Below are 12,420 nucleotides of genomic sequence, written 5' to 3'. Positions count from 1 at the left end.
CTTCATTTTGATCAGTCCTGTTCAAGACGGCCACCTGCCTTATACGGTCATTTTTTCTTGAAAATGGGTGGCCGTTTGACTAAATAAATAAATATATACAAAATGTGTGTGTGTGTGTGTGTGTGTGTGTGTGTGTGTGTGTGTGTGTGTGTGTGTGTGTGTGTGTGTGTGTGTGTTCAGTATTATGTATCCCTCTGATATGCTTACGTATTTAGGTTACACATTATAAAATGTATTTGAAGACCTCAAGTGCACAGCACTTCATTAAATAAGAAAAATGTTCAGTCCTACTGTCTCTCACGTATTTATATTATATTATTATGAACCGTTCTTTTCATGAAATGCTATTTTAAATATATGTCATTTTTAAGTTCACGTTTGAGTCCATTATTCTATGAGGAGGGGAAGGGGAGGAGGAGGAGAATTTAGGTTAGGTAAACAGTTGTGCGGGTTGAGCAAGGGGGCGGGGTGGAGGGGGCAAGTTAATGGATCAGTAAATACAGTAAACATTGGTAAATGTAGAGAGTACAATGGGGAGAAGGGAGGGTTAAGTTTTATGTGAAAAACAGAGTTTAAAAATAGGTGTGTGTGGGGGGGGGGGGGGGGGAGAAGGGAGGGTTAAGTTTTATGTGAAAAACAGAGTTTAAAAATAGGTGTGTGTGGGGGGCATAAGTGCCCGGTAATTTTAATATAATGCACTTGATAAGAATCTCCAGATCAGCTTTTGAAAACATTGTTTTGGAATAAAATGACTAAAATACAATTCAGGACCCTTTTTATCTATCAAAAAAGTCTCTACAGTATAATATCATACAATTCTGCCAATAATTGTTGATCCGTAAAGAGAGAGAGAGAGAGAAGAGAGAAGAGAGAGAGAGAGAGAGAGAGAGAGAGGGAGAGAATCCTAGACTTAAATAGCAACATTATGTATGTAAAATTATTAATGAAAACTCACTCAAAAAAGGGAAAGGTTGGCCGCCGGACCGGAAGCGGAAGACTTGTCGATTACGATAATAATAACAAACGACGGCAGTTTCAATTTTCTTTCGTTTTCACCACGTTCGACCGTCAGTTGTCCAGAGTGAGGTGCATGCTGAACTGAACACGTTTGTAGTGTAGGAGCTCCGAAGTCAACGAATTGTACAACACGAGGTAGGCTACCCTGTGGGCAGAAGCTTTTTTATGTTATTGTTAGCCTGTGCATTGATTCAGAGGACTCACGATAGAATTCTAGTAAGCCCTCTTAATTAAATTGCCTTCCCGTTCCAATTGATAATTTGCCGAGTGAATAAGTGTAGAGTGAAGATTGTGTGTTTAATTATTATTTTTGAAGGAGGCTTGCCCCCCTCACCTAATAAAAATAACAAAGTGACTATTTCTCCGAACGTTCTGAGAAATAGTGCGGTTTCCGGTTTCCGGTCTCGTGATTTTTTGCCTATTTATTGCGAGAGTTCGGCGCCAACTTACTTTCATTTTGCCTCTGGTCTGGGCAGGAACACCGCATGGCAAGCCCGCCTACAGAAAACCTTCAGTAACACCCACCACACACCCACCACCATCATCATGCACATGTACACACTCAAAATTATACACACACTAACTAAACATGATCAGTGGGCAACTTTTGAACGTATGAGTATGACGAGCTGAGCTGTGGATGGAGAGACAGTGTGAGTGACAGAGCAGGTGAAAGGAAGAATGTACGAGTGTATCCACAGGCGACAGCAACTACAAGGCGACGACACCGACCCCCCTGGCCTAGTCCACAGCTCACAAACGAAAGGAATGTGGCTAAGGCAGTGTTTTGCTAATATTATTGTCCATGGTTCGCAGGGTGCAAGGGAATGAGTGAGATTTTCTTTGTATGTGCCTGGAGGGAGGGGGTGGGGTGTGAAAGTCATGCGGATGGGGATGAGCCGTGGTAGAGAACACGGGAATTGAATGAATTAGTGAAAGGAAGAGGCTAGCCGTACTTAATGACGGCTAGACTGGCAGTCTAGCCGTACTTAAGTACGGCTAGACTCGCAGTCTAGCCGTACTTATTCTTAATATGATGGCTAGACTGACCATTTACAAAAAATAGACCTACTGAATGGTAAATATACATTTTTAGTGTGCAGTACCTAAAGCATTTGTATTTGAGACGAAACCAGGTGCCTTAATGACAGTGTATGTATTTTAAAACCTCCTGTTTTCTAATGTTAATAGGACCTAAGATAAGTACGGCTAGACTGGCAGTCTAGCCGTACTTAAGTACAGCTTGACTTCTTGTCTAGCCGTACTTAAGTACGGGTAGACAGCCAGGCTAGCCGTATTTAAGGACGGCTAGACTGTCAGGCTAGCCGTACTTAATTTTGATGGCTGTATTGTAAATGAAATTTTTAGTTTGCAATGCCAAAAGTATTTGTATTTCAGACAAAACCAAAAGGTGCCTTACTGACTTGCATGTATTTGAACCTGAATAATTACTAGATCTAGGTCTAATGAGACCTGTGTACTTAACAGGCTTGAGTCGATTGGGCCAAACCTAGATCTAAGTACGGCTAGCCACTTCGTTAGTGAAACTGAAAGAGAGGAACGACTCATGAGCCCTGGAGTGAATGGATCCTGTATTTCTATTTTTGTATACTTTGAACTGTTACTGAATAAAGGCTGAAATAAAGCCCGAAAAACAAACACACACACGCTCCTCACTCTCCACTTACACACTTACTACCACACACAGACACACTCACACACGCACATGCATACACACACACACACACACACACACACAGGAGCATAATTTAGGTCTATATCTATTTCAATTTTCAAGAGCTAGTCTAGAGATTTTTAGATGAGTGTAAAAACGTGAAAAGAAAGGTTTCACAACAGAATGAAATCAAAATTAGAACAGCCCATAAACAATCACAAAAATTAACAAATAAGGGCGTGAGTCCACCTGTCCGAAGAAGATTGGCTGTTTTAACCCTAAATCTGCGTAATTTTAAAACAAAGTACAGGATATTACATGTAAATTATGGAATCACACACATTAAGGGGCCTGCCAGTGTCAGTACATGTAATCGGTTTTGGTGGAACGTACGCTCTAACATAACACATTTAAATCTATATATACATGTATATATATATATATATATTTAGAATCTAATGAAGGTAGGAACATCAAATTAAATGACGTTACACTATACAACATCCCCCCCCCCCCTCCTTTTTCCCCAACAAAAAAAATTGATAGAAAAACAACACATCAGAACAATAACAAGAAAGAAAAAAATACACACTAACAAAATAAAACACCACAAAGAGGGAAAAATAAAAGTAACTATTAACATATTCAACAAATCAACGTGAAAAAAATACACACTAACAAAATAAAACACCACAAAGAGGGAAAAATAAAAGTAACTATTAACATATTCAACAAATCAACGTGGTGACAACAAGTGAGAAAGAGATGAAGTGAAGCTAGGTGAACTTTCTTTCAAAAGTAAAGAGGTTCGGTTTCTTTCTTTTTTTTCCTTTTTTTTTTCGGAGTGGTTATCTGTACAATTGTGCGGACAACTCTGTCTAGTTATCCGTACAACATTGTACCGTACAATTGTGCGAACAACTCTGTCTAGTTATTCGTACAACGTTGTACGCACAATTGTATGAAGTGCTACAGGTATCCGTACAATAGTAGGCCTACATTTTGACAGGCCTACTGCCTACATGTTCTGTCTTAGTAGATCATCTAAAAATCTAGATTCTAGATCAGTGTTTCCAATATTCCATCAGCTGAAATTTTTAAATTTTTCGTCAGACCTCATCTGCTGATCTGATGCCAGCGGCCTCATTGATGGTGTCCCCCCATGTAAAAAAAAACCTTAAGTCTAGACCTAGATCTAGACTCGAGATATCTAGAAATGTGTGCTGCTTTGAAACTGTGCTGTAAAAATATTTAAGCTTAAATCTACCTAATTCTGTTGATAGTTCTGATGGCCGAAATGACAGCGTCTGCACTTGAAGAAGTATTATATTATGAGTGTGGGTTCAAATCCCGTCACGGAAGGTTTTTTTTTCCTTCTTCTTCTCTCTCCTCCCCCGACTGACCAACAATTTTTCCCCAATTGTTTGTTTTGACTTCACAGATGTCCACTCATGGTTTTGTGTAAAACAAAGAAACATAGGCTATAGAATCTAGCTAGTCATAATTATAGATCTACTTATATTTAAAAAGAAGCATAGATCTAGCCTACTTTTCCTTTTAGGCCTACCAATTTAGGCCTGGTTAAAGTTATTACATTGATGCTCAACCCAGGGGAGAACCAACTGGATGACTAGATCTAGTGATCTAGGCTTATTTTTACCAACCTCCAAAATTAGAATAATTGTACGAATAACTCTATCTGGTTATTGGTACAATTGTACTAATAACTTGTTAGAGTTGTACGCACTATTGTACCAATAACTGCAGCCTTTTTTTTCCTTTTTTTTTGACTTTTATTCCCCGATTCGGGGACCAAAAAATGGAGCCACGGTTGATTGGTCGTGGCCGCGACAAACACAGATGCTAGTTCTATCAGTAGATCTAGATCTAGATCGAGACAGCACACTAGTGAACACAACACATTAAGTTTAAGAGCAACACCCTTCATAGGCAACACGTCATATCTGTAGTGAAAAACTGTTTGGAACTGTAGCATTTCTTTATATAAATATTTACTGCGGACATTTTTTGGACCGATTGAACCATATTGTACATACGAACAATCTTTGGTAGGCCTGTGCTATAATTATAGATCTATATAATATCCGAAATTTGCAGGAAAGGATATGATTTCAGAGTGTTCGGAGAAATAGTGCCTGGCTTTATTTTCCCGAATGTTCGGAGAAATAGTGCCTAGCTTTATTTTCCCGAATGTTCGGAGAAATAGTGCCTAGCTTTATTTTCCCGAATGTTCGGAGAAATAGTGCCTAGCTTTATTTTCCCGAACGTTCTGAGAAATAGTGCCAGCCTAAAAATAAGGTGAGGGGTTTCAGGGGGCTGATTTTACCATAATTTGATGTTTTGCAGTTGTTAGGTAACGTATAGACCTAGCGTGTGTGTATGTGTGTGTTCAACCAAAGTGTTCTCTGAGTTATGAGAGGTAATCTAATCTTTGATAGGAAAGTTACTCGGGAAAGTAAATCTGTGACTCCATTGTTACCTTCCTAACACTTTGGGATTTTTAAGGTTAATTTTGACATTTCATTATAATGCTTTTCTTTATTATTCATATTTACCATGATTATAAATTAGTTGGTTGAGCTATTTTACTGTACCCTGCAGGAAGCTGGGAAATAAGATTCTGAATACATAGAGTTTCTTTTGTTTTCGGTAATGTTCGAAACAGCTCCTTTTCCCTCAACTTTCAAATACCCTGCTCCAAGTGTTATCTTCGATATCATTATGTTTTAAGTTGATACTTAGTATTAGCACAATTTTTGCTCAAATTCCTTTCCGATGTTTCAGTGCCTCGTCCGCTGTTCTGAACTTGTAATGTTTCTAACGTAATGTAATATTTAATTAGACAAGTTTAATTTTAATATTTCAGTTTTGGTGGCCTTACTATATGTTAAGAAAGATAGCCTGTAGAAGTGTCTGTGTATTCATAGGAGAGGTAGAGTATTTTTATAAGAATACTATAAATGTTGAAATAGTTTTCGTACTTTGAAGTTTGTTTTTGAAGCACATTGTCATTGATAGCAAATCATACCATTTTTTTTTTTTTGGCCAGGGATTTATACTTGGATGCTTTTTTTACTTTTTGATTAAACTTTTATTTTTTTCCCTACCAGGTGAAGGTACTATAACTGCAGTGAATTTTAAACTGCTCTAAAATCAGCATGGATGAGTTGACTGCACAGTTAGCAGGGAGCTTTGGCGTCAGTCAAGACCCCAACCAAACAAGTGCCCCACATCCTCGATACTCTCAGTATAAGATGAAATCAACAAAACAGGATCAAGAATCGCGAAGAAGCAGGCTTCTAGAATTTCAGAAAAGGTTAGACTGTTCTCCTTTGATATTCAAATACATATACATATATATATATATATATTTAAGTCACCAGTGTATTTTTTGTCCTTTATACTAGTGTGGATCAGAGTGTATAATGGTGAGGCAATTATTGATTAACAAAGCTCACATTGCTTTTGAACAAACACTAGGATTCAACAATATAAGAGGTCAAGTCCAAGGATTCAACAAAATTAAAGGTCAGGTCCAATGACTTAATTGTACCCAAGTTTCACTCTATCTCTGTGCATAAGGATGCTCTATTACATCCAGCCTGAATTGGTCATGATGTGCAGTGTGGAAGCAGCCTGTCTCTTAAATGATAGGTTTTGGGGAGTTAAATGTTTCTTTTTGTTTTTGCTTTTCCAGGTCTTATTATAATTTTACAAGTAATGATGAATGGCAATGTGTAAAATCATCTGTTGCAATCACATTTTAGGACAATTTAGTTCTTAATTTTTTAAAGGAAAAAGCTAGACAAATATGGAGAGTCCATACATACATTTGTTCTTTTGCTTGCTTGCTCTTTCAGTCGCAGATTTGATTCCATGAACCATGTGAGAAAGTTGACCGATGGAAACTGGAATGATCCAACACAAGAAGATGAGCAGAATGATAATGAAGATATGGAGGTGGAACTTAAAATGAACAAGCCTGGCAGATACTACAAAAATCAGGTACATCATGATCTGTGATTTACAGTGCAACTTCATTAATGAACTGAAGCATAATTGGCTCTTTAAAAAATTTTTAACGTCATGCCTCCTCAGTCCTCAAAAATACTTTCTTTCTATGTACTAGTTTTCACTATTGGACTGGACAGTGTGGGGGCTTGGGTCTGTGAAATAATTGTTGAACAGTTGAACGTTGTTTCTTTTATTGTTGAGGATACCTGCTAGCAGTGCAACTTTCCTTTACAAATATTTCTACCTGCAGTTGATGATGTCAGAGTGGCTTGTAGAAGTACCAGCAGACTTCAGTACAGAGTGGATTTCTGTCCTCTGTCCTGTGGGAAAACGATGTCTTGTCGTTGCCTCGAGGGTAAGTCTTTTGAGTTTTGACAAAGTCACAATGCAGCGTGCCCATCGTACCATGTAAAATGTTTTTCTGTGTTGTTTTGATATTTGTAAAAAACTCTCTCTGAAATTAAGATTATGTCTCCTGAGCAAGGAGTTAAATTGGGACTTGTTGAAAAAATTGATCTTATGTTGGTCGCAAATTCTATTTATTTTAGTGATCTGAAGTAAAAATATAGCCATGCTTTGTAAAAACATGTTTCATATTAAATCTTTGGCTGTGCTTGTTTAAAGCCATTGAATTTCACAACATTATATAGTTTGAATTTAATTACTGAAATTTTTTTTCAATTTACTGGTCAGTTTCTGAGTGAACTGTTGCTTTACGGTCACTTAGATTTTGAAAAAAAAAATAACAACATAGAACCACCATTATTTCATCTGTTGTCAAGATTCTTGTTGTTGCAAACTTGCATAGACTTGATTACTAAATTGATCCTCCTTTGGAATAAATCGTTTGGTTGTTTAGGTAAAAGAGTTTCTCCTAAAGCTATGATTCCAATGAATAGGAAAAAGAAGTACAGATGTGTGAGATCTACAGAAAGGTGGGGATTTTCTTGAGAGAACTAAATTTTATTTGCAAGTGCCAAGCAAATCTACCAGAAGCTCTTATTGTTGTGATATTGAATTTTGCTACACTCGTTTCTTTACAAGCGTGTTGTGATCAAGTGTTTTCCATCATTCAAGGACACAGGGAAGGCTGAAATTTTAACAAGATCAGGGGTTGATTAAAACAAAAATATCCTGTGTTGCCATTGGAGGTAGGTATTGTAGGAAAAAAAACTTAATGCCTCTAGTACAATTTCTCAAATTCTAACTCCATTCTTATTTTTGCCTCTAGTAAAACTGAATCAGTTTACAGGTTGGCTTTGTTTTTTCTGTTTCAGAACAAAACTCGAGCTTTCAATAAAAGTGGGTACTGCATCAACACTTTTCCTTCTCATCTGCCTGGTGGCTGTCGACAGAACCCTTGCAAAGGTTTGGACTATACTATATATTTAGTTCTTTTCAATGTTCATGTGTTAGTAGGGTCAGAAATTACTTGGGCTAGGGAGAATGTTCTCCTCTTACAGTATTTTGTTACCAATCGAATTCTCATAATCTGATTGTAGTCTGCTATTAGTGCTTCAGTACACATTATTTGTAGCTTTGATGTATGACATAATTTTGAAAAATGTCCGAAAAGGACTTTTTGACTTCTTTTACTACTATTTATTTTGTTGTTGTTATGGCTTATAATTATAGTATCGCAATGTAATTTGTGCTTTTTTAAAAATAAGTAAAGTATTTAGAAATCATGGGTATAAAGATTTTTAGCTTACCAGCAGCCTTGGAGTAGTTATCATTGTAATCCCTGGTTTGAGGTGTTGGTGGTCTAGTGGTTGGTTTGGCTCTCTGACTGCAACCACATTGTCTTGGGTTCGAATCCGACCGGGGGGCCTAACATTTTGTCCTTGGGAAAGGCACTTATCACAAATTTTCCTATCTTTTCCCTGGTAGGACTGGGTATCCGGATATAGACAACGAAAGATCTTGTCAGTTGGTTAGTGTTTGAGTTCTTAATCGGCTGCTTTCATTGTGTACTTCCCGGGAAGCTGAAAATGTTTCTGAGTGCTATAGGGTCTGCTGGGGTAATAATATTTGTAAAGCACATAGAGCATGCCTTGGAGCATGGATATGCACTATAAAAATGCAATTCTTCTTATTATTTGTATTTTACTGAGAAGGTTATGCTTTCTTTTTTCTTCAGGTGGGGCTACGATATTGGACTGCCTGTACAGTGAGGCCCAACAGACGTATTACATTTTGGATTTAATGTGCTGGAATGGGTGTACAGTGTATGACTCAGAGGTGGGTCCATCAACACCATCTGCCCTTTTCTTTCTCCTGGTAATCGGTATAGGCTACCGAGAAGGGCTCTCCGTGTGTCTCTGTTCTGATTGAACTTCTCTGCCTTCTGCCAGCTGAGCTCCATCCCATATGCCTGAGATCTGCGGGCAGATTTCGCTCCCAGGTGGATTTTGGCGTTCCTCTCTCGCTCCGCTCCTGCGAATTCAATCTAAGGCTTTGTCTTGTCAAGTTGTGGGCTGGGTCCCTAAGCTACGTGTATCTAATCCATTGCTATCTTCTTTTCCTGATTTCACAGTCAATTGGTTGTTGTTGGTACGTCAAGAGGTGTGTTGCTTGCACTTTTACTACTCATTCTGTGGGTAAAAGTATAGTTGGCCCTGGGGGCTCTCATGGTGTTGGCCTCTCATTCAAAGGTCGCGGGTTCGAATCCGGGTACCGACCAATAAATTCTCTTTTCTAAAATTGTTTCCTTTCACCTCCTTTCCTGCTCTCTAGAAATGTTCTGTCATCTGCTTTCGTCTCCTCTTTCTGCCCCCACCCCCTCACCTCCTTTGCCCCTGTCTCTGGGCTCCTGATTCTTTCTGCAGCCTTTCTATTGCTACTCCTTGGCTCCTTCTTACCTCTGTCTTTCAGCCACACATCTGATCTTCTCGTAGGAAAGATCTACACCTGGCCTTCTTGGACAAGGGTGAAAAATCTCGGAGGGCGGAGGGCCAGTGTGCAAGTTGCGCACGTTAAAGATCCCTTGGTGGTCTAAAATTGATAAGAGTAGGCTTCGGCCGCCACCCGGGCAAAATTAAAAAATTTCCTACCATGAAAAAGTTTAATGTGTCCCGCACGCTCATATGACCTTATACAGTTGCGAGCGCAGTAAAACACTTTCACACACTCAAAAAAATAGTTGGCCTTTTCCCATTTTGCATGGGCTTGAACTAGTGTGATGATCCTGGGTCACAGTTGAGTGGCAGCTGTGTCTTACGGGAACAGGAAATAGTGGGCTGTGATCATCAGGATGTGCAAAGGCATGGAGTGTTTTATTGTACTTTTACCACTTAAAGTAGAGTCATGTGGTAATTTCTGCATAAGATCCAGTTAATTGGAAAGGTGGGGGGATGAAATATTGACGGGACTTGGGATCAAGTTGCTATTTAATCAGCAGTCTTTCTTTGCTTTGAAATCCACAGGGGTGAATTCACGAGTGTGATTTGACAAAAATTTAGAGTAATCAGTCAGTTAGGAAGTAAAGTGGGTCCAAACAGGTAGAATTATCCTGTCTTGAGTCTTACAGCATTTGAATCCATCACCACAATTATAATGATTATAGCCTAGTATTTTTCAATGTCTATTTTATTGAAGTGTGCCATAGTGCCCATGTATCTTCCAGCTGGTAAAAGTTTTTACAAAAGGGTAGAGTACAAGATTCCTTTTTGTTGCTTTTTTGTACAAGTGAAAATTAAGAACCAAGAAACTGTCACAGGTGTTTCAGACATATCAATAATATCATAGATAAGGACTGAATTTCTTTGCCTATCTTTGCTTTTTTGAGTATGTGGAGAGTGCACATAGTTTTGCATGATAAAATCTTTTCTCTTTTTTTTTATCGGATGAGTATTATATAAATGAACTTTATTGTTATTATTAATTTACCACAGAGATAATTAATTTGTCTTAATTCCTTTTTTTTCTTTTTCTTCTTGTCACATTCAAGACGGAGTTTCGATTTTACTGGCTCCATGAAAAGTTGAAGGAGAACAGCACTCTGGCTGACAAATCAAACACGAATCGAGTAAGTCAATGAAATATAAGCAAAATTTGTATGCTGAGTTAGATGTTCATTGGATTGTCTTTCCATTCCCGGACTCTTTGTTGTTTGGACTTGCTGTCTACAAGGTGGAACATTACAGTTTACAGGGCCCCAGGAATGTGAATAAAATCTCTAAGACCCAAGAAGTAAGGAGTCCTGGTAGATGGATCCAGGAAAGACCTGGGAAAATGTGATTTGCTCTTCAAACTTTGAATGCAAATTCTTATATAAAGAGCAAATTCACATACTGTCACTGGTGTTGATACTGTATTCGATCTCAGATTCAGGTTCTGAGATGAGTTTCACACTAACAAACAGCTATATAAGAAGTAGAGACAAGGCCATGTCCAAGCAAACTTCTGGTCAGACAACAGTGTGTTTGGGGAATTTCTTACCCATGGTTGTCGACTGATTTACAGGTGGAAGGGAGTTGTTTTGTTGTAATGGTGCAATGCAGGACCAAAAAGAAAAAAGAACCCAAAGTAGCAGAAGGACAAAGGCAAAAGGTGCTTGGGAACAACAGGGCATTTTTTTCTAACTGCATAGTCTGGATCAAGAAATTAAATTTCTATGTTTGATTCTACCCCGAATTCTGTGGTCATAGTTCCGATAACTGTAATGGTCTGCCGACTATAAAAGCAGTAGCACTGTGAAAAACAATTATCAGCATTCATTGCTATGAGTGATTTGATTAACAGTCACAAACTACTGGTTAGTCAGCTGCAGTCAGGGGTGTGTTTTGTAACCAGTTTGTATACAATTTGTACCAAGGATCAAAGAAGTAAATATAAAACAACACGCTTAATTAAGTTTGTAGATGGCGCCGCTATTATTGGATTAATAAATTTTGATGAAAAAGAGTATTTCGAAGAAATATGTATGTTTTTTAAATGGTGCAATTCAAATTTTCTAAAAGTTAACCTTTCAAAAACGAAGGAAATGATTTTTTATTTTAGAAGAGAAAAACCAACAATCCCACCACTCGTAATTGAACAAGAAACAATTAAAATCACGGATTCATACAAATAAATATCTTGGTCTTACAATCGACAACAAATTTACATGGCAAAATCACATATACAATATCGTTAAAAAGGTAAATTAGAGGCTGTACCTTCTGAGGAAACTTGGGTCTTTCAATCTGAATCCATCCATCCTTCAGATATTTTCCTCCACCACAATAAAATTTTGGTATCTCTTGCTATGGTAGCAATTTGGGAAGACAGCTCATCATGAAAATAAATAAGTTGATCAGAAAGGCATCAAGAACAATTGGTAGAGACCTAAGTAACTTTGAATATCCTCACAAAACAAACATTCTAAAAGCAATTAGAAAAAAGATATGCTCTTGGAAATTATCAATTTGTGTCTTCTTTTTGTTTCAGTTCAAATTTGTGGCCCTGCCCAGTTTCAGATGTGAACAGGAAGACATTGCTGCAGCTGTCTCTGATGCTACATTTGAGGTAAGTTTCAGCATAAAGAGGAAATGTGCCAACTTGTTGCCACAATTATAACTATGAAACGTCTCATTCGCTATGAAAATTGGATTGTTATTGACTTTACGATAAAAGTAGAGTATAGTCACCCAATTCAAACTATTTTACCAAATGCGCAACATCTGAGGTTACTGAAAGTGAGAAGTGAGGGG

At 38.0% G+C, this 12,420-nt stretch overlaps 1 protein-coding gene across 1 annotated transcript in view; it reads left to right on the top strand.

The window, feature by feature from the left end:
• Nucleotides 1-1,033: 1,033 nt before the first annotated feature.
• LOC101863960 (snurportin-1) overlaps nucleotides 1,034-12,420 on the top strand; it is a 14,128-nt gene continuing 2,741 nt past the window's right edge. The window contains exons 1-8 of the mRNA XM_005092682.3: nucleotides 1,034-1,152; nucleotides 5,824-6,029; nucleotides 6,574-6,718; nucleotides 6,978-7,082; nucleotides 8,005-8,095; nucleotides 8,868-8,968; nucleotides 10,677-10,754; nucleotides 12,158-12,235. Coding sequence (XP_005092739.1) covers nucleotides 5,872-6,029; nucleotides 6,574-6,718; nucleotides 6,978-7,082; nucleotides 8,005-8,095; nucleotides 8,868-8,968; nucleotides 10,677-10,754; nucleotides 12,158-12,235 — 756 coding nt within the window. The 5' untranslated portion in view covers nucleotides 1,034-1,152; nucleotides 5,824-5,871. The remainder of the gene's footprint in view (nucleotides 1,153-5,823; nucleotides 6,030-6,573; nucleotides 6,719-6,977; nucleotides 7,083-8,004; nucleotides 8,096-8,867; nucleotides 8,969-10,676; nucleotides 10,755-12,157; nucleotides 12,236-12,420) is intronic.

This window comes from Aplysia californica, unplaced genomic scaffold (genome assembly GCF_000002075.1).
Source record: "Aplysia californica isolate F4 #8 unplaced genomic scaffold, AplCal3.0 scaffold00050, whole genome shotgun sequence".
NCBI classification, from domain to species: domain Eukaryota; kingdom Metazoa; phylum Mollusca; class Gastropoda; order Aplysiida; family Aplysiidae; genus Aplysia; species Aplysia californica.
This window is presented reverse-complemented; position numbering and strand designations above follow the sequence as displayed.